Here is a 27,941-nt window from a genome sequence, read left to right as displayed (position 1 = left end):
CAGCACAGGTGTGGGGGACGGGGATGAGAGTTTCAAAGTTTTTCCTCAAAAAATTGTTTATGACAAGCATAGTTCACTTGGCTGTTTTGGTTAATTTTCAGCTTAAATGTTTCTAAAAAACATTTGGAAGGTAGGGACATGCAGCTGCTAAGAATCCAAGACAGTACTGTTTTGGAAATGCAAAGACTTCTGTTCTGCATTTACTTAAGGAAGTAGGTTAGTTGCCTCCCATCTATCTATTCCTTTGAATACAGATATTGTTTAAATGACATCATTTTGAATAAAATACAGAGTCCAGGTGGTTTGGGGACAATCAGTGGGGAAAAGTTATTAAAACAAAACAAAACAAAAAAAAAAACCCTTGGGTATCATTGCATTCCAAGGGCCAAGAGACAGAATGATGGTATTTTTGGCAGGCTTCCAGGCCCAGCAAAACCCACACCCCAAGGCTGTCTCTGTAGCTTCCTGTGGTTTTCCCACTGAAGAGAAACAGCCTTTCTCTTGGATGGTCCAGGATGGCAAGTCTGTACATTAGCTCGATCAGCACGATGTTCCTGCTTTGAGGTTATTTCCCAACAGGATCCGTTTGGGAAATTTGATGCACCACAGTTGTTGCAAGCTAAACTGCATTTTAATCTTTTTGGTAGAAATTGGTAGCTTCCAACGGTTACGATTATCTTGCTACCATATGATTTGTAACAATAAAGTCAAGTCTCAGACCAGATTTTGCCACAATGTGAACATTTATTAGCAAGCAGACACAAAAGTTGGTCATTCAACCAGTTCTTATAGACAGAGAAAAACCCAACCTCATCCTTTCCATATGTATCTTACATCAGATATTCAGTAGAGACAGATACAAACATATTCTCCTTAAAGAACATATCTAACCTTTCAGTTGTATCAAGTGATGGAATCTTCTCTTAACTGTCTAGACCCAGGACCAGAAGCTGAGGACCAGAGTGCCACTGCAAAGAGTGGTAGGCTGCTTGGTTTGTCAGACTCTTATAATCCTCGTGTATATAAAGGTTATTATTTCCAACCAGCCCATATATCTTGAGCACTATTACTTTCATCAGAAAAATTATTCCTCCACCCCCTCCTTTATACTCATTAGGAAAACCCTCCGGTGTAGATTTAGGTAGCTATAATTAGTACACTCTGATTTGGGAGGTTGGATCTCTTCTAGTCTTTCAAATGTGAACCAACCACACCTAGATGATGCATTCCTCATTAGGGTGCCTAAAATACTAAGTAGCTACCCCTGTCCGTGCATATACTATGTATGCTGAAGTATTTTAAAATAAATTACAGATAACATAACAATAGGTATCTCTTTATTTGCACCTGGAATATTGTGTCTTGCATAATGTTGCCAGCCATTAATGAGTGACCTGAAATGTCAATTGATCACTGGCCTGCTCTGATGAATTAACCAGAGCCATGGATGAATGATTCACCTGCGGGGCAGAGAGAGAGAATTAGTTGTAGGCTTTTTTCAAGCTCTTTTGCATTCCTCCATCTAATCTTCTGATATTCATGGAAGTATCTCCCACCCAATTTTGCAGAGACATCTTTGTCCAGAGTCATAGAGGAAATAAATTATAGGAACTGTAACTTGGACCTTTGTTCTTTATGGTTCCTCTGTACTAAGGGTAGGTTGCCACCAGGGAAGAGCTATCCCGATTCTTCAGGGACTACCATAGTGCTTTCACTTTGGGGCAGGTGTGGGCAAAGTAAGGCCATGTGCTAAGGATATAATACATAAAAGAATGTTGGGAGATGAGTAGTTAACTCATGGTAAGCCATATAATTCAAACCAGCTCTCTTACTGAAGTCACCTAAAGAAACTAGATAAATCATTTTTTTAAATCTTCTTAAACATCGAAGAACTAATAAATTGTGAAGAATTAAGTTGAGATTTGGGAGAGAATGTGACAGAGAGGAGTGAGCCTAACATTGGGGGGGGGGCTCTCTTGTCTTATGGGCATTTGCTGATCAAGAAAAGGAAGTTGAGAGCCTGAGCTCACCTTTTGTATTCTTTCACGGTTAAAAACTGTAGTCTGGGTCTTATCAAGCTTAGGAAGCCTGGTAAACCATTCCCCACTTTAAGATGGGACTGCCATTACTGAGGAGTACTGGTAACTGGAAGTAAACAACTCTCACATTGGCTGCAGCTCTGTTTCACGCTATCTGAGTGGCCCACAAACGTCAAGGTTGACTTGGATTAAGATGACTGCATGTAGCTAATGCCTGTAGGTGCCAGGTAAAAGCAGTGAAATCTTCTTAGAGGAGAATATCATGATCCCAGTCCTCAAATTACTTCAACAAATAAATTTTCAATTACAGTATCCAGCCATAATCAGAGGTAGCCAGGCACTAACAAAAGCAACAGGCAACAGAAATAGACTCACAGAGATTCTAGATAATGAAATTATCGGAAGCAGACTATAAAATACTACATTTACAGGATTAAAAGAAGTAAAAGCCAGACTTTAGTTTCATCAGGGACTGAGAACTTTAAAATGTGGCTTTGTACATTTTAAAAAAACAAATTCTACAACTAAACTACAAAAACAAAGTGAACAGTTTATAGACTGTCAGACACAGCACAGAGCAAATCAGTGACCAGAAAAAATTGGTTAAAAGAAACTATTCAAGGTGAAGCATTAAGAGACAAGAAGATGGGAAATATAAAAGACAAGGTAAGAGTGCTCTTATCACTTAGTAAATTACAAGGATTTCAGGAGCTCTGTACCAGGCACCTGCAGAGACCAATATATATTTTTTTCTGTTCTCTCACAGAAGCATACAAAAAAAAAGTCAGTGATGGTAATTGAAAATCTGATCAACATGATTAAGAAACCTATTCTAGTGAATACATTGCACCAAACTGTGAAGTGCACATTCTTGTCAAGCACCTATAATATTTTACAAGAATTTACCATAGCCTGGATCATTGAGCAAATCTCAACAAGTATCAAAGATTGCAACTATACAGAATGTATACTTTTATCCCAATGTAATTATGCTAGAAATCAGTAATAACTAGATAACTAGAAAATCATCCCAGTGTATTTATTTGGAAATTCAAATATATACCCCTAAAAAAGTCATGAATTAAAGAAGATATAATGGAGGGCGCCTGGATGGCTCAGTCAGTTGAGAGTCTGCCTTTGGCTCAGGTCATGATCCCAGGGTCCTGGGATGGAGACTCACCTTGGCTCCCTGCTCAGTGGGGAGTCTGCTTCTCCCCCACTCTGTCCCTCCCCCCACTAGTGCACTCACGTGCTCTCTGTCAAATAAAAAAAATCTTTAATAAAAGAAGATATAATGGAAATTAGGAAATATTTTTAATGAGTAATATTTCGTGTAAAAATTTATAGGATATAGGTAAAGGAGTAACCTAATAGAAAAATGGATAGCCTTAAAAGGAAAAAAGGGCTAAAATTAATGAGCATATATTTATCTCAGGAAGTCAGAAAAGGCAGCACAACAAATACAAACAAACCAAAGGTAGAAACTAAAGAGAAGAGCAAAAAGAAGATGAACAAAGCCAAGAGTGTGGAAATATCTATAAAGTTGGTAAGCCTCTAGTGAGGCGGACCATGACGAAACAGAAAACACAATTAGCATGTATCTTAACAACATAGTATTGAATTTATTTACTTATTTATTTTTAAAGATTTGTTTGTCAGAGAGCGCAAGTGCGTGCACACAAGCAGGGGAAGCAGCTGGCAGAGGGAGAAGCAGGCTCCCCACTGAGCAAGGAACCCGATGTGGGACTCAATCCAGGGTCCTGGGATCATGACCTGAGTGGAAGGCAGATGCTTAACCGACGGAGCCACCCAGGCGTCCCTTGAATTTTTTTTAAAAAGAGTTTATTTATTTATCACAGAGAGAGTGCACCCACATGAGGGCAAGGTCGGAGAGGGGCAGAGGGAGGAGGAGAGACTCTCAAGCAGACTCCCCCCTGAGCACAGGGCCTGACTTGTAGCTCAGTCCCGTGACCCTGAGATCATGACTCAAGCCAAAACCAAAGAGTGAGATGCTCAACCAACCGAGCCACCCGGGTGCCGCAACATAGTATTGAATTTTTAAAGGTCAGATACAAAGGAATAAATGTCTTAAGTTCAGCATTCAAATACAGCAGAACTAAGGGATGATGTTCGGGAAGCAGATTTATATGGAGAATTAAAAAGAAGAATAAGGAAGTGGTTATCATACAAGTCAGTGTTTACCTCAGAGAGGCCTGTAGGATGTTGTGATTGTAAAGTGGGCTTTGTCGGGACTTCCGATGTGCTGATGTTCTTGATAGTATTTTAAGCTATAACATTTTATGTCTGTGTTATTTCACAACAGAAAGATTAAAATAATAAATAAGCATTCTTCTTGCAGGTGTTTTCAGGCTCACCCATCATTTATGTTATTCTTTTAGCTATACACAAAAAGGTCTCAACCTGACACACTGCTTTTTAGAGAATGCTCATTCTAGCCTGAAGATTTCTAAACAAGAGTAGAGGTGGCCTACTGTAGATCATACAATTCAACAACCTTACGCCATAAGAGACTGAGTCCAAGGAACTTTACCTACACCATACTTAATTTAAGCCAGCGTATACACACTTTTTGAAATTGAGACTCTACTATGTGTTCCCTCTTATGCTGGGCACCCACATGTACAAGCCTACAGGGCAGGCCGATATATACATGAGTGGAGCAAACTAGGTTGAAGATGACCGGAAACAAACGGGTTCTATGGCTAGCTAGAGCTCAGGTTCTCCCCGAGGGGCAGCTAGGGTCCAACTCTGCCTGATCATTGACTCGTGGAAATTTGGGAGTAATGTTGCCAGATCTTCTGTTGTTTTTTCATTTGTTTTAAGAGTAAATGGAAATCTGAATTTTAAATTCAAAGCATCTGATTTTTTAGTGTTAATTCAAGCATATGTTTTCCCCCAAATACTCCATGAGTCAAACCAAACCCGCGTCTGGGCTATTTCCAGTCAAGGGCTGTTAGTTTATGGCAGTGACATCAGGGGCCATGTGGATGGACATAGAGAATAGTACATAATATAATAAAATGCCTAGGTTTTCTCAATGGGCCTTGCCTGCCAAATATGTGCTTGTATAAGTCTCAGTTCCAGAATTAAAAGAAAGTCACTGAACCAAAATTCACACATTACAGAGTCACTTGGGGTAATAATTTTCTTAATGAGAGCTGGCTCTCTGTGCAGGGAACCGAAAAACTTTTTACCATGAAGAATTTATGAAAGGTATTGACTAGGGGCGCCTGGGTAGTGCAGTCGTTAAAGCGTCTGCCTTCGGCTCAGGGCGTGATCCCGGTGTTCCGGGATCGAGTCCCACATCGGGCTCCTCTGCTGGGAGCCTGCTTCTTCCTCTCCCACTCCCCTGCTGTGTTCCCTCTCTCACTGGCTGTCTCTCTGTCACATAAATAAATAAAATCTTTACAAAAAAAAAAAAAAAAGAAAGGTATTGACTAAAACTGCTAAATAAACAGTAGTATCACAGAGTAATTTTTTTAGGAGGAATAGCTAAAGATGAGTTTTAAAGTTAAGGGAACATACGTGCTTCTTTATGGGTTGAGTCTAAGAGAAGATCCTCCTGCTTCGAGAAAGGAGGTGTTTTCAAAGTGTGGTCTTAAGACCCACAGCATCCATGTCTTCTGGAAACTCGATAGAAATGCAGGTTCTTAGACCCCACCCTGGACTTAATTACTGAGGAACTGGGTGTGTGGCCCAGCTCTCTAAGGCATTCTGATGTGTGCTCTCAGACCAAGGCTCTGTAGTTTTTGTGCTTTGTGACTTACTTTGAAGAATGACTTTAGAGAGCTTTGTTATATTAAGGTTTCAAGTGTATTCTTTTTTTTAATAATAATTTTTTATAATGTTAGTCACCATACAGTACATCCCTAGTTTTTGATGTAATGTTCCATGATTCATTACTTGCGTATAACACCCAGTGCACCGTGCAATACGTGCCCTCCTTAATACCTATCACCAGCCTATCCCGATCCTCCACCCTCCTCCCCTCTGAAGCCCTCAGTTTGTTTCCCAGAGTCCATAGTCTTTCATGGTACATTCCCCCTTCTGTCTACCCCCCTTCATTCTTCCCTTTCTTCTCCTATTGATCTTCCTATTTCTTATGTTCCATAAAGGAGTGAAACCATATGATAATTGTCTTTCTCTGCTTGACTTATTTCACTGAGCATTATCTCCTCCAGTCCCATCCATGTTTCTGCAAATGTTGTAAAATCATTCTTTTTGATGGCTGAGTAATATTCCATTGTGTATATGGACCACAACTTCTTAATCCAGTCATCTGTTGAAGGGCATCTCAGCTCCTTCCACAATTTAGCTATTGTGGACAATGCTGCTATGAACATTGGGGTGCATATGGCCCTTCTCTTCACTACGTCTGTATCTTTGGGTTAAATACCCAGTAGTGCAATGGCTGGATCATAGGGTAGCTCAGTTTTTAACTTTTTAAGAGACCTCCACACTGTTTTCCAAAGTGGCTGTACCAACTTGCATTCCCAACAACAGTGTAAGAGGGATCCCCTTTCTCCACATCCTCTCCAACATTTGTTGTTTCCTGCCTTGTCCATTTTTGCCATTCTAACTGGCATAAGGTGGTATCTCAGTGTGGTTCTGATTTGAATTTCTGTGATGGCTAATGATTTTGAACATTTTTTCATGTGTCTCTTAGCCATTTGTATGTCTTCATCGGAAAAGTGTCTGTTTATATCTTCTGCCCATTTTTTGATTTGATTATTTGTTTCCCATGTATTGAGTTTGAGAATTTCTTTGTAGATCTTGGATACTAATCTTTTATCTGTAGTGTCATTTGCAAATACCTTCTCCCATTCCGTGGCTGCCTCTTAGTTTTTTTTACTGTTTCCTTGGCTGTGCAGAAGCTTTTTATCTTGATGAAGTCCCACAAGTTCATTTTTTCTTTTGTTTCTCTTGCCTTTGGAGATGTGTCATGAAAAAAGTTGCTGTGGCCGGTGTCAAAGAGGTTGCAGCCTATGTTTTCTAGGATTTTGATGGATTCCTGTCTCACATTGAGGTCTTTCATCCATTTGGAGTTTTTCTTTGTGTATGGTGTGAGAGAGTGGTCAAGTTTCATTCTTTTGCACGTAGCTGTCCAATTTTCCCAGCACCATTTATTGAAGAGACTGTCTTTTTTCCACTGGATGTTTTTTCCTGCTTTGTCAAAGATTAGTTGCCCAAAGAGCCAAGGGTCCATTTCTGGGTTCTCTATTCTGTTCCATTGGTCTATGTGTCTGTTTTTGTGTCAGTACCATGCTGTCTTGGTGATCACAGCTTTGTAGTATAGCTTGAAACCTGGCAACGTGATGCCCCCAGCTTTGTTTTTCCTTTTCAACAATTCCTTGGCGATTCGGGGGCTTTTCTGGTTCCACACAAATTTAAGGGCTGTTTGTTCCAGTTCTTTGAAAAACGTCGTTGGTATTTTGATCGGGATAGCATTGAAAGTGTAGATTGCTCTGGGTAGCATGGACGTTTTAACTATGTTTATTCTTCCGATCCATGAGCATGGGATGTTTTTCCATCTTTGTGTGTCTTCCTCAATGTCTTTCAAGTGTGATTTGTAGTTTCTAGAATATAGATCCTTTACGTCTCTGGTTAAGTTAATTCCGAGATAATGTATGATTTTTGGTGCTATTGTAAATGGGATGGATTCCCTAATTTCTCTTTCTTCAGTCTCATTGTTCGTGTATAGAAATGTAACTGATTTCTGAGCATTGATTTTGTATCCCGCCACATTACTGAATTGCTCTATAACTTCTAGTAGTTTGGGGGAGGAGACTTTTGGGTTTTCCATATAGAGTATCATGTCATCTGCAAAGAGAGACAGTTTGACTTCTTCTTTGCCGATTTGGATACATTTTATCCCTTTTTGTTGTCTGATTGCTGTTGCGAGGACTTCTAGTACTATGTTGAATAATAGTGGCGAGAATGGGCATCTTTGTCGTGTTCCTGATCTTAAGGGAAAGGCTTCCAGCTTTTCTCCATTAAGAATGATATTCGCTGTAGGCTTTTCATAGATGGATTTTATGAAATTGAGGAATGTACCCTCTATCCCTACACTCTGAAGGGTTTTAATCAGGAAAGGATGCTGTATTTTGTCAAATGCTTTTTCTGCATCAATTGAGAGGATCATATGGTTCTTGACTCTTTTCTTGTTGATATGATCCGTCACATTGATTGATTTGTGAATGTTGAACACCCTTGCATCCCAGGGATGAATCCCACTTGGTCGTGATGGATAATCCTTTTAATGTACTGTTGGATCCTATTAGCTATGATCTTGTTGAGAATTTTGGCATCCATATTCATCAGGGAAATCGGTCTGTAATTCTCCTTTTTGATGGGGTCTTTGCCTGGTTTGGGGATCAAGGTAATACTGGCCTCATAGAATGAGTTCGGTAGTTTTCCTTCTGTTTCTATATTTTGAAACAGTTTCAGGAGAATAGTTTCAGGAGAATAGGTATTATTCTTCTTTGAATGTTTGGTAGAATTCCCCGGGGAATCCGGCAGGCCCTGGACTCTTGTTTTTGGGGAGGTTTTTGATCACTGCTTCAATCTCTTCATAATTAATTGGTCTGTTTAAATAATCAATTTCTTCCTGTTTCAGTCTTGGTAGTTTATAGGTTTCCAGGAAGGCATCCATTTCTTCCAGGTTGTTTAATTTATTGGCATAAAGCTGTTGATAAAAGTTTCTAATGATCCTTCCTTTTTCATTGGTGTTGGTTGTGACCTCTCCCCTTTCATTCATAATTTTATTAATTTGAGTCCTTTCTCTGTTCTTTTGAATAAGTCTGGCCAGTGGCTTATCGATCTTATTTATTCTTTCAAAGAACCAGCTTCTAGTTCTGTCAATCTGCTCTAATGTGCTCCTGGTTTCTAATTCATTGATCTCTGCTCTAATCTGATCAACTGCTTTCTCATGCGTGGGTTAGGCCTGTTCTTCTGTTCCAGCTCCAGCTTCTTGAGGTGAGAATATAAAAACCGCATTTTAGATTTTTCTCTTCTTTTGAGTGAAGCTTGGATGGCTATGTATTTTCCCCTTAGGACTGCCTTTGCAGTGTCCCATAGGTTTTGGACTGATGTGTTTTCATTCTCAGTGGTCTCCATAAATTGTTCAAGTGTATTCTTTTTAATGTCCTGGCAGCCTCCAAATGACCCTTCAAAGAATATCTTCAGTTTGTTATAGTCATGAAAAAATATTATTTGGGTTAAAAAGATAACTGAGAAAGAAAAGTTCTATTCCTAAAAATTTCATTTTAAAGTAAAGACTCATATACACAGTAGATGCAATTGTATCCTCTTAGCCTTCCTTATCCTCTATTCTTAGGATGAAATAGATACATTTTTCAAGGATACTTTTTACTGTTAAGGGCATTGGGGGAAGGTAATAAGTAAGACAAAGATTATCAAGAGAGATTATATTTTTTAAAATGGTGGGTATTTAAGCTTGTTTGTGTTCAGATGAGAATATAAAGAGGTAGGGATAGCTCTTGTCTGATTCCTTCTGTTTAGATAATGAAGGATGAAAGGAAGTCACTTAAGAAACCAGCTTGTACATAATGTACACGTTTAACTTATGTATTTTTTAGGATTTTTTTGTCATTTATATTTAATTAGGGTGATAATTTTTCCTTTTACGTATTAGTGTTAATTAATACTTAAGTAGGTAAGGTAGTCCAGTTCTTTTTCCCTAACTTGGTTGTATGAATTAGAATAGTAATGAAATGATAAAATAAAAACAAACCAACAAAGCACTAGGTATAAACAAGCCTGAAACAAAAGAATGGATATCACAAGTGTGAAAATAGTTCTGCATGCATTGTGCATTACAGGAAATATTTATCTCCTTTTCAAAAGATAGCACCCCTATACTCTTCTGTTCATAGCAGCATTATTCACGATAGCTAAAACATGGAAGGACCCCAGTGTCCATCTACAGAAGAATCAACAAACAGAATGTGGTCTGTCGCTATCATGGAATGTTCTTCAACCTTCCAAAGGAGGGGAAGTCTGACGTACATATGCTACAACATGGAGGAACCTGGAGAACATTATGCTAAATGAAATAAGCCACTCCTAAAAAGACAAAAAAATGCATGACTCCACTTAAATAAGGTACTTAGAGTAGTCAGATTCCTACAGACAGAAAGTAGAGTGGTGGTTACCAGGGCAGGGGGAGGAAAATGGTGAGTTGGCATTTAACGGGTGTAGAGTTTCAGTTTTGCAAGATGAAAAGACTTCTGGAGATGGAAGGTGATGATGATGGTTGCACAATATTGTTAATGTACTAATGCCACTGAACTGAACACTTAAAAATATTTAAGAAAGTAGATTTTTATAAATTTATTTTACCATAACAAAAAAAAATTGGAAAAATAAAAGATGATACTTCTTATACAGAAATATAGTGAATTTCCCCGAGAAGACTGTAACCTAGAGCAGGCTCTGTAAATACTCAAATGAATGTATTGAGTGGCTTGTCCTATAGTCATTTTTAGAGGGCTTCTTGTTTGCATTTTTACAATTCGCCTCCTTGTTGTCTTCTATCCATATTTAAAATAAGCCCTTCTCAAATTTATGACCTGCCACAGTGTAAGTCTAAACAAATTAGATTAGTTGGTCAGAGCATCCATTTGTAAATATTTTGATCATTATAATATGCTCATTAAGCAACTCAATTTTGTAAGGTCAAATTATTTAAGAAAACCTTATTTTGTTTTTATGATAGAATTAAAAAGAGCTATTTTAGGTTTTTTTCTTTTTTTTAAATTTAAATTCAATTAGCCAACATATAGTATACTCATCATTAGTTTCAGATGTAGTGTTCAATAATTCATCAGTTGCATATAACACCCAGTGCTCATCACATCACGTGCCCTCCTTAATGCCCATCACCCAGTTACCCATCTCCCCACCCATGGAGGGGTCCAGCAACCCTCAGTTTGTTTCTTATAGTTAAGAGTCTCTCATGATTTTTCTCCCCTTTGATTTCTTCCCATTCAGTTTTCCCTCCCTTCCCCCATGATCCTCTGCACTGTTTCTTATATTCCACATGAGTGAAACCATATGGTAATTGTCTTTCTCTGATTGACGTATTTCAGTCAGCATAATACCCTCCAGTTCCATACATGTCAATGTAAATGTTTAAGTATTCATCCTTTCTGATAGCTGAGTAATATTCCATTGTGTGTGTGTGTGTGTGTGTGCGCGTATATATATATATATATATATATATATATATATATATATATATATATATATATATCTCACATCTTTATCCATTCATCTGTCGATGGACATCCTCGCTCTTTCCACAGTTTGGCTATTGTGGACATTGCTGCTGTGAACATTGGGGTGCAGGTACCCCTTTGGATTACTACATTTGTATTTTGGGGGTAAATCCCTAGTAATGCAATTGCTGGGTCGTAGGGCAGCTCTATTTTTAACTTTTTGAGTAACCTCCATACTGTTTTCCAGAGCGGCTGTAACAGCTTACATTCCCACCAACAGTGTAAGAGGGTTCCCCTTTCTCCACATCCTCGCCAACATTTGTCGTTTCCTGTCTTGTTAATTTTAGCCATTCTGACTGGTGTGAGGTGGTATCTCATTGTGGTTTTGATTTGTATTTCCCTGATGCCAAGAGATGTGGAGTATTTTTTTCATGTGTCTGTTAGCCATTTTCGTATCTTCTTTGGAGAAGTGTCTGTTCATGTCTTCTGCCCATTTTTTGACTGGATTATTTGTTTTTCGGGTGTTGAGTTTGATAAGTTCTTTATAGATCATGGATACTACCTCTTTATCTGATATGTCATTTGCAGATATCTTCTCCCATTCCATAGATCACCTTTTAGTTTTGTTGACTGTTCCCTTTGCTGTGCAGAAGCTTTTTATCTAGACAAAGTCCCAATAGTTCATTTTTGGTTTTGTTTCCCTTGTCTTTGGAGACATATCCAGCAAGAAGTTGCTGCGGCTGAGTTTGAAGAGGTTGCTGACTGTGTTCTCCTCTAGGATTTTGATGAGTTCCTGTCTCACATTTAGGTCTTTCATCCATTTAGAGTTTATCTTTGTGTACGGTGTAAGAAAATGGTCCAATTTCGTTCTACATGTGCTGTCCAATTTTCCCATCACCATTTATTGAAGAGACTGCCCCTTATCCATTGGATAGTCTTTCCTGTTTTGTAGAAGATTAGTTGACTATAGAGTTGAGGGTCCATTTCTGGGTTCTTTATTGTTCCATTGATCTATGTGTCTGTTTTTGTGTCAATACCATACTGTCTTGATGATCACAGCTTTGTAATAGAGCTTGAAGTCTGGCATTGTGATGCCCAAAACCAGCTTTGGTTTTCTTTTTCAACATTCTTTTGGCTATTTGGGTCTTTTCTGATTCCATACAAATTTTAGGATTATTTGTTCCAGCTGTGTGAAAAATGTTGACGGTATTTTGATAGGGATTGCATTGAATGTAGATTGTTCTGGGTAGCATAGACATTTTAACAGTATTTATTCTTCCAATCCATTAGCATAAAATGTTTATCCGCTTCTTTGTGTCTTACTCAATTTCTTTCATAAGTGTTCTGTAGTTTTTAGAGTAGCTATTTTAGATAAAGTTGTGACAGATTAGCTTTTCTTTTTTTGGGTGGGGGGATGTGGGGCAGATTTGCTTTTCTACAAAGGGTCTGCAGTAGTTCTTTGATCTTCTATCACCATCTAAAACTTGAAGGTTGTGAAACCTTCTAAGGAGAGCTTCCTTTTTCTTCTCTTTCTCCTCACTATATATATTTATCTTTTCAAGGATCTTCAGAAGTATTGTTGATCTTTTAAGATGATAAACTAGACTTTGTAGTTATTTAGTTCCAAACAGCTAATTGGAAATGACACATTTTTAAGAAGCACTGCACAGATTGATGAGGGAGAAGGTTAAATTCATCTGTCAATCCATCAATCCACCCCGCAGTTCCTCCCTCTGGATAGTATTTTTTATTACTTAGTCTGCTTTACAGACACCTGACATTGGATCCTCATACTAACAGCTCAATATAGGTCTTTTTTTTTAATTATTATTGAAACACAATTCACATATCATAAAGTTCATCACTTTAAATGTACAATTCTTTGGTTTTTAAGTATATTCACAAGTTTGTGCAACCATCACACTATCTAATTAGAGTGTTTTCATCAGCCCAAACAAATGCCATAACCCCAATACCCATTCGTAGTCATTCCCCATTCCCAGCTTCCCCCAGACCCTGGCAAGCACTAATCTATCTGTCTCTATGGCTTTTCCTATTCTGGACATTTCATGTAAATGGAACCATACATGCAGTCTTTTGTAAAAGGCTTCTTTCGTTTAGCATAATGTTTTCAAGTTCCATCCATAATGTAACATGTGTCAGTACTTCATTTCTTTTTAAGGCTAAAAAATATTCCATTGTATGAATATACCACATTTTTTTATCCATTCACCAACTCGTGGATATTTGGGTTGTTTCCATTTGGTGGCTTTTATAAATGATGCTGCTACAAACATTTGTGTATAAATTTTTGTGTGAACATATATTCTCAGTTCTCCTGGGTGTATACCTAGGAGTATAATTATTGGGTCATGGTAAATCTGTTTAACATTTTATAAAACTGCCAAACCGTTTTCCACAACAGCTGCACCATTTTAAATTTTCATTAGTGTAGGAGGATCTTGATCTCCATCTTCTTGTCAACACTTGTTTTTGTCTCTTTTTTATTGTAGTTATCTTACTGGGTGTGAAGTGGTATTTCATTGTGGTATTGATTTGCATTTCCCTAATGACCAGTGATGTTGAACATCTGTTCATGTGCTTGTTGGTCATTTGTCTGTCTTTTTGGGGGGAAAAGTCCATTTACTTCCTTTGTCCCTTGTTAAATTGTTTGGATTTTTATTTTTGTTTTTGGCTTTTTATTGAGAAATTTTAAGAATTCTTTATATATTTTGGATACCAAACTCTTATCAGATATGTAATTTGCAAATATATTCTCCTATTTTGTGGCTTGTCTTTTTACTTTCTTGATGTATCCTTTGAAGCCCAATAGTTTTTAATATTGATGACATCCTATTTTTAGGTGAGGGTGAGGGGGTTGAGCCTCTGAGGGGGTTTTGTTGTCACATCTAAGAAACTGTTGTCCGACCAAGCGCATAAGGATTTACTCTGATTTCTTCTAAGAATGTAACTCTTTCAGTGCTTACATTTAGATCTATAATCCATTTTCAGTTAATTTTTGTTTTTGTATGTGGTGTTTAACTTCATTCTTTTGCACGTAGATATTCAGTTGTTTCAGTACTCTTTTCAGTTGAAAAGAGTATTTTTTTTACCCCATTAAATTATCTTGTTACTCTTGTCAAAAATGTAAGGGTTTATTTTTGGACTCTATTCCATTGATCTATATGTCTGTGCTTATGCTAGTGCCATCTAGTAATCAGTACTTATTTTTTAGTAAGTTTTGGAGTAATGAAATGTGAGATCTCCAACTTCATTCTTTTTCAAGATTATTCTGGCTATTCTAGGTCCCTTAGGTTTCCATATGATTTTTAGGATCAGCTTGTCAGTATCTGTCCCCACTTACTAAAAGCCAGCTGGGGTTGCACTGAATATTAGATCAATTTGGAGTATATTGCTATCTTACCAACATTAAATCTTATATTTAATGAACTTGGGGTGTCCTTGTATTTATTTAGTTCTTTACTTTTTTCAGTGTAGTTTTCAGTGTACATGTATTGCACTTACTTCATTAAATTTATTCCTAGATGTTTTTTCAGTGTTGTTATGAAATGGTATTCTTTTTTTTTTTTAATTATGATATGTTAGTCGCCATACAGTACATCATTAGTTTTTGATGTAGTGTTCCATGATTCATTGTTTGCGTATAACACCCAGTGTTCCATGCAATACCTGCCTTCCTTAATACCCATCACCAGCTAGCCCATCCCCCCACGCCCCTCCCCTCTAAAACCCTCAGTTTGTTTCCCAGAGTCCATAGTCTCTCGTGGTTCATTTCCCCTTCCGTTTACCCCCCGCCTTCATTATTCCCTTCCTTCTCCTACCGATCTCCCTGCTCTTCCTTATGTTCCACAAATGAGTGAAACTTTTCTCTTCTCTTCTTCCTTCCTTCCTTCCTTCCTTCCTTCCTTCCTTCCTTCCTTCCTTCCTAGATTTATTTATTTGAGAGAGCATGGGGGGGGGCGGAGAAGCAGACTCCCCCTGAACGTTTAGCCCCCATGCGGGAATCAGTCCCACAACCCTGACATCATGACCTGAGCTGAAATCAAGATTTGAATGCCCAATTGACCAAGCCACCCAGGCATCCCTAAATGGAGTAGTTTTTCTTAATTTCTTCTTTGAATAATTTGTTGCTGGTGTATAGAAATACAGTTGATTTTTGTATATGGCTCTCGTATCCTACAAGAGTAGAATGTACTCTTGTACTTAAGAGTGGAGTTCGTGATGTACTTACTTTTTCTAAGAGTGTTTTGTGGATTTCTTAGGCTTTTCCATGTACAAGATCATGTCTTCTGAAAATAGCGTTTTATTTCTTCCTTTCTAGTCCAGATCCAATCTAGACGGATGCTTTTATTTCCTTTTCTTGCCTATTACCCTGACTAGAACCTCCAATACAATGTTGAACAGAAGTGGCAAAAGTGGGAATCCTTGTCTTATTCCTGATATTACTGGGAAAGCTTTCAGTCTTTCATCATTAAGTATAATATTGATGCTTATTGATGCCCTTTAGCAAGTTGAAGAAATTCTCTTCTATTACTAACTTGAAATGGTGTAGGATTTTGTCAAATGCTTTTTCTGTACCTTTTTAGATGTTGGTGTGGTTTTTGTTCTTTATTCTATCAACATGACGTATTACATTGATTTTCATATGTTGAACCAGCCTTGCTTCCCAGGGTAAATCTCAGTTTGTCGTGGTGTATAATCCTTTTTATATGTTGCTGGAGATTCAGTTTGCTAATTTTTAAAATTTTTTAAATTTACTTAAGTAATCTCTACACCCAACATGGGGCTCAAATTCACAACCCCAACATTGAGTCACATGCTCCTCCAGCTGAGCCAACCAGGCGCCCCAGTTTGCTACTATTTTAGGTGAAGATACTTGCACTTATATTCATAAGGGACATTGGTCTTTGGTTTTCTTTATTTGTTATGTCTTCATCTGGTTTGGGTATCAAGATAATACTGGTCTTAAAATGAATTGAGACCTGTTTCCTTCTTTTCTATTGTTCAGGGGGATTTGTGAAAGATTGGTTAATTCTTCTTTAAGTGTCATCAGCAAAGCCACCCGCTTCTAGGCTCTTCTTTGTGAGAAGTTTGTGATTACTAATTCAGTCTCTTTACTTTTCATAAGTCTATTCAGATTTTCTATTTCTTTTTGAGTCAGTTTCAGTACTTTGTGTCTTTCTCAAAATTTTTCCATTTTTTATCTAGGTCATCTAACATATTGGCATACAGGTGATTGTAGTATTTCCATATAATTTTTATTTCTGAAATATTGACAGTAGTATCCCCTCTCTCATTCCTGATATTGGTAATTTGAGTCTTTTCCCTTTAATTTTTGGTCAGTCTAAATAAAGGTTTGTCACATTTGTTGGTCTTCTGAAAAGATTTTATTTCTGCTCAATTCTTTGTATTTTCTTCTTCATGCTTGCTTTGTGTTCAGTTCACTTTTTTGTTTTGTTCTTAGGTAACGTTAGGTTATTGATTTGAAATCACTCTTCTTTAATATAGGCATTTATAGCAATAAATTTCCCTCTGAGCACTGTGTTCAATGCATCTCATAACTTTTGGTATGTTGTGTGTGGGTGTGTGTGTTTTCATTCATCTCAAAGTATTTTCTAATTTCCCTTGTGATTTCTTATTTGATCCATTGCTTTTAGGAGTGTGTTGTTTAAAATCCACATATTTGTGAGTTTCCCAGATTTCTTTATTGATATCCAATTTCATCCTATTGTGATCAGAGAACATCATTTATATGATTTCAGCTTTATTCACATATTGAGACGCATTTTATGATCTAACACATGGTATATCCTAGAGAATGTTTCATTCTTTGAGAAGAATATGGATTCTGCTGTTCCTGAATATAGTGTTCTATAGATATTTATTAGGTTTAATTGATATAGTGTTGTTCAATTTTTCCATTTCCTCAATGATCTTCTGTCTAGTTTTATATCCATTATTGAAAGTGCAGTATTGAAATCTCCAACTATTATTGTTTAATTGTGTATTTTTCAATTCTGTCAGTTTTTGTGAAATGTATTTTGGGGCTGAATTGATAAGTACACCTAAGATTATAACTATTGTATCTTTTTAACATATTGACCCTTTTATTATGTCCTTCTTTGTTCCTGGTAACAATTTTTTGTCTTAAAGTCTATTTTGTTTGATATTAGTATAGCCTTTTCAGTTAACTGTCTTTTGCTTTCTGCTTTCATGGAGTCTTCTCTTTTTTTAAGCAGCTTTTTGAGATATCATTAATATATACAAATTGTACATATTTAAGGCCTACAACTTGCTGTGTTTACATATCTTGAAATGATCACCACAACCGAACTAGTTAACATATCCATCACCTCCACAGAGTTACATTCTGTGTGTATGTGTTGAGAAGTTTAGTGTAAGGTCTCTCCTCTTAGCAAATTTCAAGTATGCAATATGGTATTGTTAACTGTCATCACTGTGCTATACACTGGATCTCCAGAACTTATTTATCATGCATAATTTAAACTGCATGGAATATCTTTCTCTTCTTTTACTTACCTATTTATGTCTTTGAATCTAAAATGAATCTCTTGTAGACAGCATATAGTTGGGTGATGTTTTTTGTTTTGTCAGTCCATTCTGCCATGTCTGTCTTTTAGTTGGAAGCGTTTAATTCATTTATGTTTAATGATAAAATAGAATTTACATCTGCCATTTTGGATTTTGGTTTCTATATGTCTTATGGCTTTTTTTTCTTTCTGTATTCCTCTATTTCTCTTTATTCCACCTTTTTGTGTTAAATATTTTCTAATGTGCCATTTTAATTCCCTTTTTTTTGCTCTTACTATATATATATATTAGTTATTTTGGTGGCTGCTCCAGAGTTTACAATTAAAATACTTTTTATAACAATGTGTTTTGGTTTAACATCACCTTAATTTGGATAATAGTAAAAACTTTGTTCCATTGTACCTTAATTTGCCTCCCCTTCCGTTGAGTTTATTATCACACAGATTTAATCTTCATGTGACAACACAGATGTATAATTATTGCTTTATGCATTTGTATATTTGTATTTTATTATGTATCAGTTTTTTAAATCACACAGAAGAAAAAAATAATCACAAAGAAAAAATACATTTTTTGTCTTTTATATTTATCTATGTGGTTTCCTTTACCTGTGTTCTTTATTTCTTCTTGTGGATCTGAGTTACTGTCTAGTGTCCTTTCATTTCAACCTGAAGTACTCATTCAGAATTTTTTACAAGATAGGTTTGCTGGTGATGAATTTTCTTGTTTTTGTTTATCTGGGAATGTGTTCATGTCTCCTTCATTTTTGAAGGTTAGTTTTGCTGGTCATAGGGTTCTTGGTTGAGAGTCTTTTGCTTTCAGCGCTTTGAATATTTCATCCCAGTACATTTGGTCCCTACAGTTTCTGAAGAGAAATTGGCTGTTGATGATTCCCTTTACATGATAGGTTATTTCCCACTTGCACTTGGAAGATCATCCCTTTGTCCTTTGACAGTTTAGTTATGATGTGTCTAGATATAGATCTCTTTGAGTTTATTCTGCTTGGAGCTGAGCTTCTTGGATGTGTATATTAATGGTTTTCATAAAATTTGGGAAGTTTTTTGCCATTATTTTTTCAAATATTCTTCCTGCCCTTTTCTTTCTTTCTTCTCTCCTGGAACTCCTTTATTAGTATATGATGTTGTATGGATCCCTGAGGCTTTGTCCATTTCCTTTCTGTTCCTCAGACTGGATTGAGCCTGCCTGCTTTCCTTCCTTCCTTCCTTCCTTTCTTCCTTCCTTCCTTCCTTCCTTCCTTCCTTCCTTCCTTCCTTCCTTCCTTTTGAGAGAGGGAGCATGCACGTGTGAGTGGGGAGGAAGAGGCAGAGGGAGAGAGAGAATCTTAAGCAGGCTCCATGCCCAGTACAGAGCCCAACATGGGGCCCAACCCCACAACCCCAAGATCATGACCCAAGCCAAAATAAAGAGTCAGATGCTTAACCAACTGAGCCACCCAAACACCCCCACAGACTGGGTATTTTCAATTGATCTATCTTCAGATTAATTTATTCTTTCTTCACTGTGCCCAAAATGGAGTTCAGAGTCTCTAGTGAATTTTTCAGTTGTATTTTTCAACTCCAGAATTTCTCTTTGGTTCTTCTCTATAATTTCTCTTTATTGATAGTCTCTATTTTGGTGAAGTATCATTTCATACTTTTTTTTAGGTACTTAGACATGGTTTCTTTTAGGTCTTTGAATTTACTTACAATAGCTGTTTTAAAGTCTTTGTTTAGTAAGTTCCTCAGGAATGGTTTCTGTTGACCATTTTTGTTTTTATTTTGTTTCTGTGTATGGGATATATTTTCTGGTTTCTTTGCATATCCAGTAATTTTTGTTGAGAACTGGCTGTGTTATATAATGTGTTAACTCTGGAAATCGGATTCTCTCCCCACCCATGACTTATTGTTGCTCGTTGCTGCTGCTGTTGTGTTTTTGTTTGTTATTTAGTGACTTCACTGAACTAATTTCATTAAGTTGGTGTTCTTTGTCATGTGTGACCATGAAGTTTCTACTCAGTTACCTTGGTCATCATCTAATGATTAGACAGAGATTTTCTTAATTTCCTGGAACCAGTAAATCAGAGTCTGTTGAGGTGTTCTGGTGTACTGGGGAGTGCCTTCAATGCCGAGCCAGGCATTTAAGAGCTCTTCCTTACCTTTCATCTCCTGCTTGCACAGATACTCAAAAAGAAGTGAGAGCTTAGGGCCTTCTCAGATCTTTCCTGTGCCTGTGCACAGTCTTCTAGATTCTCAAGAATATGTGGGGATTTTTCAAAGTCTCTTATGGTAGTCCCCAGATTTTTGTTTTACACTCTTGGGTTAGTGCATTGTTGCAGCAGCTATTATCCACCATCTCAGGAGATCATGATATTAAACAGTTGTCCCTGATACTTGTCAACAGCCAACCCTGGGAGAAAGGCTTTCGCACTGGGTGAGTTTTGAGTCAGGTAAATAAAAAGAACATACAAGCAGGGTTTCCCTGGGAACCACCAAACAGGTGGCAATTTTCTGAAAATGGAGCTTTGAAGGAGCTTAACCCCCAGTTTACCCCCTCCAGTGGCTGCCAGGCTGGTTTCCACTGTGACTGTACGTTGTTAGTGTTCAAGGCTACATCGAGCTGGAAAGGGAAAGGGGGTGGGAATGGAGCTTATTAAAAGTCTCAAAGCCCATTGTTTTTACAGAGATTTGGATATTTTCTGAATAAATACTCCAGACTTTGTCACTATTCTCTTTTCTCTTACAGAGGAGAGGATTTATGGAGGTCCTCACTCTGCTATTATCACTGACACCACTATGTGTCTTCCTGTCATGTATTTTCTGTCTTTATCAAACCCTATCTGGCAGTATTTTTAAAGTAATAAATGCATAGCATTTCTATTTCCCTTCATAAACCACTCTTTTGCAGTGATTGAAGTCGTGAAATCCTTTTTGTATTTCAGGAGGTAGGGAAGCAGGCATGCAATGGCATCCCCATTTTAGAGATGAGCAAACAGGGTCAAAAAGGTGAAGTGTCTTGCCCGGTGTTGCCAAGTTGTTCCCAGTTGTGTGTTAACTCCCAGTTATCAGTTTCTTTTCTTCTGCCCAGTTGACTCAAGCAGAATTGTGATTTTGGTATATGTAAAAACCGAGATATAATATTTGATTTTTAAAATGCAGTTGTGTGTTACACCATAAGAAGTTTAATTAAAATACTAAAGCATTGGGACTTTTATTCCATAGTCAGCTATCTCGATGTTGATACTATTTGGTGTTTTGTCTTGAACTCTTCCACATCCTCTAAATTATAGTTGTGCCCATTTTGCATTTGGATGCCTGAGATGGTGCACTGTATGGTGACTTTAGGGAAAGAACAAGAGACTTACTTGTTCTATATTTTTGATATGCCAGTAATACCACTCCATGTCTTGAACTCAGATCGGTCTTTTTTTTTTTTTTTCAAGTTTGGCCTTATAAATCCTGCCTGTGTCCAATAGAGTGAGTTAACAGCAGTAGATTTAATTAGATTTATAGCTATATGTTCCCATATGAAGCTGTTTTCTCATCCATTATCAGCTTTGTATCACTGGGATATATGGAAACAGAAACAAAGTTACCAAACGTGGTTGATAGTTGGAAACGCCGTCAACTCTTGATTACCAGAGATAGTGTGAGCATTTCCTTCAATTCTTTTGCCAACTTAGTGTGCCCTGGAGAGTGGGGTCAGAATATAAAAGGGAAGAAAAGATCATAGGGAGTGGAATTAATCAGGCAAGACTTGCTGCAAGAGCTGGTACCTGAGCTGAACTTTGATGGAATTGAAAGATCTCGCTTGATGGTCACTCTCAGTAGTTAGCACCAAGAGGGAACAAGAAAAGAGCTGGGAGCAGTGAAGATGGGACAGTAGTTGTAAGGGCTGCTGAAATCAGAGCTTTTTCCCCTCCTCTTTGATACTTTTTTTATTATGAGAGAAATCCCAGACACCAAGGGACAGAAACTGATCAGGGGGTTTCCTGGTCTTATTAGTGATGCTTCCAGCTCATTATCCAAAGTAAGGCTTCTCCACCCTGGAATGGCTCCCTTAGTAACAGAACTGGAAAAAAGAGGGTTTTGCCCTCCTTAGAGCAAAGCCTCTGCAGACTACTGGGTGACTGTCCATCAGATGGGAATGTTTTGACCCTTCTTTTATGGATTCTCATAGGATGGGAATTAAAGATCCTGGTGGCTTCCAGCCATATTCTTTTATTACCCTATCTGGAATAATTGGCTAGCTTTCCCTGACTATAATAGAAATCATGACACATGTATATTTTTTTTAAAGATTTTATTTATTTATTTGACAGAGATAGAGACAGCCAGCGAGAGAGGGAACACAAGCAGGGGGAGTGGGAGAGGAAGAAGCAGGCTCATAGCAGAGGAGCCTGATGTGGGGCTCAATCCCATAATGCTGGGATCACGCCCTGAGCCGAAGGCAGACGCTTAACCGCTTTGCCACCCAGGCGCCCCTGACACATGTATATTTTTAAATCATTTAGAGTAAGTAAATACAATTTTTTTCCCTATTACCATTTTTCTTTTTTTTATTATAATAATATTTTTTTATTATGTTAGTTACCATACAGTACATCCCTGGGTTTTGATGTAAAGTTCGATGATTCGTTAGTTGTGTATAACACCCAGTGCACCATGCAATACGTGCCCTCCTTACTACCCATCACCAGCCTATCCCATTCCCCCATCCCCCCTCCCCTCTAAAGCCCTCAGTTTGTTTCCCAGAGTCCATAGTCTCTCATGCTTCATTCCCCCTTCTGATTAGCCCCCTTTCTTTATCCCTTTCTTCCCCTACCGATCTTCCTAGTTCTTATGTTCCATAGATGAGAGATATCATATGATAATTGTCTTTCTCTGCTTGACTTATTTCACTTAGCATTATCTCCTCCAGTCCCATCCTTGTTGCTGCAAATGTTGAGAAATCGTTCTTTTTGATAGCTGAGTAATATTCCATTGTATATATGGACCACAACTTCTTAATCCAGTCATCTGTTGAAGGGCATCTTGGCTCCTTCCACGATTTAGCTATTGTGGACAATGCTGCTATGAACATTGGGGTGCATATGGCCCTTCTCTTCACTACGTCTGTATCTTTGGGGTAAATACCCAGTAGTGCAATGGCTGGATCATAGGGTAGCTCAATTTTTAACTTTTTAAGGGACCTCCATACTGTTTTCCAGAGTGACTGTACCAACTTGCAATGCAGGTAAATACAATTTCTAAACAACAGAGATTTTAAATAAGAGGTTTGCAGACATTGCATGAAAATACATAAGCTAAAAGAAGAAAACACATAAGCTATTTTTTTAGATTGAGAAATTGGTTACTTGTATCCTTGTTTAAGAAGAGGCAAGAGTTGTAAGCCATGAATCTCTTCTGCTTCTCATGAAGTGTAAATCATTGTGTGGTATTGTCAGGATATCTTAGACCCTATGAAAGGCATTCTCTAGGGAGTTGTACAAAGTTGGAGGGTTCTGGAGGGACTTAAATGCCTAGCTGGGGGGTATGGGTTTGATCTAGCAAAGAGTCGACAAAGAATATCAGCAAGAGAACAGATACTCCTAAAACCATGTCTTAAAAAGAGATTCTACCGTCTTTGTCCACCAGTATGCATGTGACATGAGTAAAGCTCACCTAGTCCTATAAAACAGTGAAGTAAGGAAAATCATGTTCATCCGGGAAAGAATCCATATCTTTGTATTAAAAGAGTCATTATTTCTCTACTAAGCAAACTCTCCCAGTACCCTTAGAGTACTTATAACCTATCAAAATGTAATATGTATACTTCTCAGGACCATGTATTATATAATTACTTAGGAGGTCCACTAGGTTTTATGTAGACTGACACATTGTTGCACTGTTCATATTCATTGTGATGTTATCTTTTCTGGGGGTGGGGGGTAATTTAAAACACATTTTCCCCTTTAAGAAGGTCAAACTGTAGGGGAAAATATCCTTGTACCTTTTATAAGCTGCTTATACTCGTAACACAGATTAACTTCCCAGCACGTAAAGGGAATACTAGAAAGCCATTGCATGATTAAATATGCCCCTGGAGGATTAAGTTTTTCCACATATTTTTGAAACCAGAGCTATGAATAGTGTTTCAGCATTAAACTTTCTGTACATCTTGATCATGGGGGAGGCTTTTACTTCTGCTGCTCTTGCTGTTAGTTTTTCTGGCTATTCAGATTTGTAGCACTGCAAAATTATCTGTGGAAATCTGAAAGGTTAATTAAGATTAATTAAGGTCCAACAAAGTATCATCTCTGGAATTATTCTAATTTTTAAAAAGTTTTTATCCATTTTTCAAACCTGTTTCTTCTTTTACCTTATTGAAAACCTGGCACAAAATAGCTAATTAGTGAGCGTAGTGGTCCAGAAATAAGTGATCACTAAGCACATAGTATTTATCATTGTGAAAAAGATCACTTAATTTTCATGCATATTTTTCCTAAGATAAAATTCTTGTTTGTAAGGAATCTGTCTATTACTGAGGGATTCGGTTACTAAATGCCTTTTCATCCAGGCATTGGGTTGTCAGATTAATTTACTGGGGCTCATCATCCAAAGGCTTTGCTTTGTGTACCCTGAGGCATACTGATCACCCTTTGCTCCTCCATGATCCCCAGTGTATCTCTTCCCTCTGGCCTGCATGTCTTACCTTACCTTCCTTGGCTCCCTTCACTGGTACTGAGGAACCCCTCGATTTCTTTGACGTCTCTGTTACCTTTATCCTGTCAGTGCCCAAGCTTAGATGGGTCCTTAACCACATTTCTCCCAAAATGTGTAGGGGGGGCTCCACTTCCTTTCTCTCATTCCCCACGCAGCTGTCCCAGACCATCACTGCCCTCCTTAAGCTCCATGGTCAACCCGTCCCCTTTTCTGGCAGCAGATGAGCTGCTGTCGGACCCCAGAGCTTCTCAGCCCCCAGTTCCCTGCTCTCCTAACCTATCACTACTGCTGCTTTGTTTTCCATGGCTGAAGGAGGGCTGCCTCTTCTAGCTCCAGCTTCATCAGGGCTTTAGAGCTCTTCCTCCTCCTCTTCTGAGATCTTTCTCCAGCACTAGGGAAAAAATAGAGATTTTAATATTACTTAAGTAATACATGCACATGGTTTTTAAAAATTCAAGTAGTATAGAAGAATTTACAGAGGCAACTGCTTGACACCAGTTGTGCATGTGTACTCTTCCAGAGATCTGATATGCATGAACAAGCATACACACAGCTACATTTCCCTTTCTTCCTCTTTACTCCTCTATCTTTATTTTTAAGACATTAATACTAGACACATGGTCTGGACATTGTTTTAAAATACCTGTATGTCTTGGAAATAAGTTTACATCAATACTATAGAGGTACCTCATTCTTCTCACAGATCTAGGTTATGCCCTTGATTGTAAATACACCATTATTTTGTTAACCAGTCCCCTATTAGAGAGTAGTCCCTTCTGATCTTTTGTTGCTACAAACAGTGTTTCAGTGAGCATCGTTACGTGTCTTTTTTTTTTTTTTGCCCATGGACAGCTGTATCTATATGAAAAGTCTTCCAAGTGGAATTGCTGCATCGAAGGGTTTATACATTTTCGTTTCTTTATGGAGAAATTTTTAAAAATTGTTTTCTATTTCTCATGTTGCTGCTTCTCCAGCCTTTCTATTCGTGCGTAATTGATTTCTTGGATTTATCTTCAACATCTGCTCTTTGATACATTCATCTCTTTATTTTTTCTGAGTTCTAAGCGACTTTTTGAGACATTCTGGTTCACTATTTCCTTTCTAACATTCACAATTCCTGTGACCTTTGCATTTTTAAATATGATAATCATTATTTTGTTTGCTTCTAAGAACTCAGACGTTCTCATATTGTTCTGTCAAGACTGCAGGAGTTTAATCTTTTTATCTAAGGACAACATGTATATTAAAAAAGTGCTTGATGGCTTTTCACAAAGTACACCAACACCCAGATAAAGAAACAAATGTTATCAGTATCCAGAATCTCCCTTGTGCCCCTTACAGTTATAGTCCCTCCATGGGTAACCATTATCCTGACTTAGATTCATTTTGCCTGTTCTTTTTTAATTTTATATATAAAAATGTGATCGTGCAGTAAATATTGCTTCTCTCTTCTTTTGTTTAACATTGTTTGTGAGAATTATCTGTATTGTTGCAAGTAGATATAGTTTTTCATTGCTAAGCAGTATTCTATTGCATGAATATACCCATTTGTTCATTCATTCTGCTATTGGTGGGCACTTGAGGAGTACCTAGTTTGGACTGTCATGAGTAGTGCTGCTATGGACGCCTTGTTTGGATCTTCTGATACAGAACAGCATACCTTTATTTGTAGGGTATATATTTCTAGCAGTATAATTGCTTGATCACAGGGCACATAAGTGTTAAGCCTCTAAAATGGCTTTCTCATTTTGCACTCCTGTGGGAATCCCAGTTCTACATTCTTGTCAGTACTTGGTATCTTCTTTTTTATTTTAGCCGTTTTGGTAGATATGAAGTGAGATTTCATTATGGTTTTAGTTTACATTTCCCTAATCACTTGTAATGTTGAGCAACTTTTCATATCTTTATTGGCCATTCGGATATCCTCTTTTGTGACATGCCTGGTGAAACTTATTTTTACATTTTTAAACTATTCTGTTTTTAAAAAAAAAAAAAACATATGGCTGGCTGGTAGATCATGTTTCCCATCCATTTGTCCCTTTCTTTGTCTTTATCCTTTTTCATTTTTTTCTTGGCTCTTTTCTGGCCTGTTTTCTTTTTTCCCCTAACAAGTGAACTTTGGAAGTAGGAACGCCAGCTTTTCTAGAATTTTTAGTGAATTTGCATGAAACTTAAATTTGAGAACAATTGTCATCTGAATTGGAAAACGATATTGTCATTGTTTCTAAGAAGGGAAAATGATAAATGCTAAGCCCTCCCAGGTTTTGCCCTCCAGATTGCATTATTATCCCCATGTTTAATTCTGGTTTTAGTTCCATTTTTGACAAGTGCTTGTAGAAGTGAAAATCTTGTAATATGCTTTTAAAATTTGCAGCCCCTTTTAAAAAATGTAAATGTTTTACAGGTTCTTGATCAATATGAACGAGAAGGATTTAATTTCCTAGCGAAGGTGTTTAATTCTTCACATTCCTTCTTAGAAGATTTGACCGGTCTCACTTTGCTGCATCAAGAGACCCAGGCTGCTGAGGTAAGAATAAAGCAAGCTTTCCTTACTGAGGGCTGGTGTGTTTGAAACCTACTTGGTGCTCAGATTTATGGAACAGAAAGGAAGCGGTGAGTTATAATTTTTTTTCCTTAGAACAAACATCGCTAAATAAGTCTGCTAGTTATCAGAGAAGAAGGAACCTTCTGCAGTTGCTGGATGTTGATGTGTGATTGTTGCATAGTAGGTGCCCAATGCACATAATTAAAGGGGGTGTGGGTTATGGATTTTCAAGCATCTCTGGTCCTTTCTGAAGAACAACATGCCTGTGGCCATGGGAGAGTTGGCTCTGATGTCCACACATCAGAATGTAAGACAGGGAAGACTGGGCTCTGGCCGTGTTCTTCAGAGAGAATATGCCTGGATTTTATTTCATAATTGGATACATCTTCTTAGGTCACCGAACTCTACTATAAAATAGCTTCCCCAGTCACAACCTGAGAAAATTACGCTTTGCTTGTCAATTAGAATATATTGCAGATCTTAATTTCCTGTGAAGAAGTTCTTAGGAGAAATGTGGCCTGTCTTATCATTTCCACAAGCTACATAAAGAAAACCTTGAGTGCCTGTGTCCCACAGGAGTGGAACACTTGTAAAGATGCCATTAGTCCCGTTGTCTAGTTTTTGATGACCATCCCATACCCACCCCTGCCTGGAGTTGTGTGTCTTCACCACTGGGGCAGGCCCCAGCGGTCAGTGAGTAGACATTCAGGCCCGATACTGGACTAGCTGGTGGCAAACTAAGGCTGCTGTTGGGAAGATTGAGCTAGTAGCACTGAGTAAAGAAAATCAGAACTACCAGAGTCACATCCTTTGAAGCTTTCAG

The 27,941-nt window shown here is 37.8% G+C and overlaps 1 protein-coding gene and 1 pseudogene across 4 annotated transcripts in view; both read left to right on the top strand.

Annotated features, from left to right (window-relative positions):
• The window catches only part of ATG7 (autophagy related 7), a 239,095-nt gene that overhangs the window by 92,396 nt on the left and 118,758 nt on the right, over positions 1-27,941 (top strand). For all 4 annotated transcript variants that reach the window (XM_087866774.1, XM_087866771.1, XM_087866773.1 and 1 more), the window contains one exon: positions 26,978-27,100. In XM_087866774.1, coding sequence (XP_087722900.1) covers positions 26,978-27,100 — 123 coding nt within the window. The remainder of the gene's footprint in view (positions 1-26,977; positions 27,101-27,941) is intronic.
• Positions 27,378-27,941, top strand: part of LOC148108906 (pancreatic progenitor cell differentiation and proliferation factor pseudogene) — a 78,071-nt pseudogene continuing 77,507 nt past the window's right edge.

This window comes from Ursus americanus, chromosome 14 (genome assembly GCF_024610735.1).
Source record: "Ursus americanus isolate L20-20 chromosome 14, mUrsAme1.1.p, whole genome shotgun sequence".
NCBI classification, from domain to species: domain Eukaryota; kingdom Metazoa; phylum Chordata; class Mammalia; order Carnivora; family Ursidae; genus Ursus; species Ursus americanus.
The sequence above is the reverse complement of the archived record's forward strand: the minus strand, read 5'-3'. Positions and strand labels throughout refer to the sequence as shown.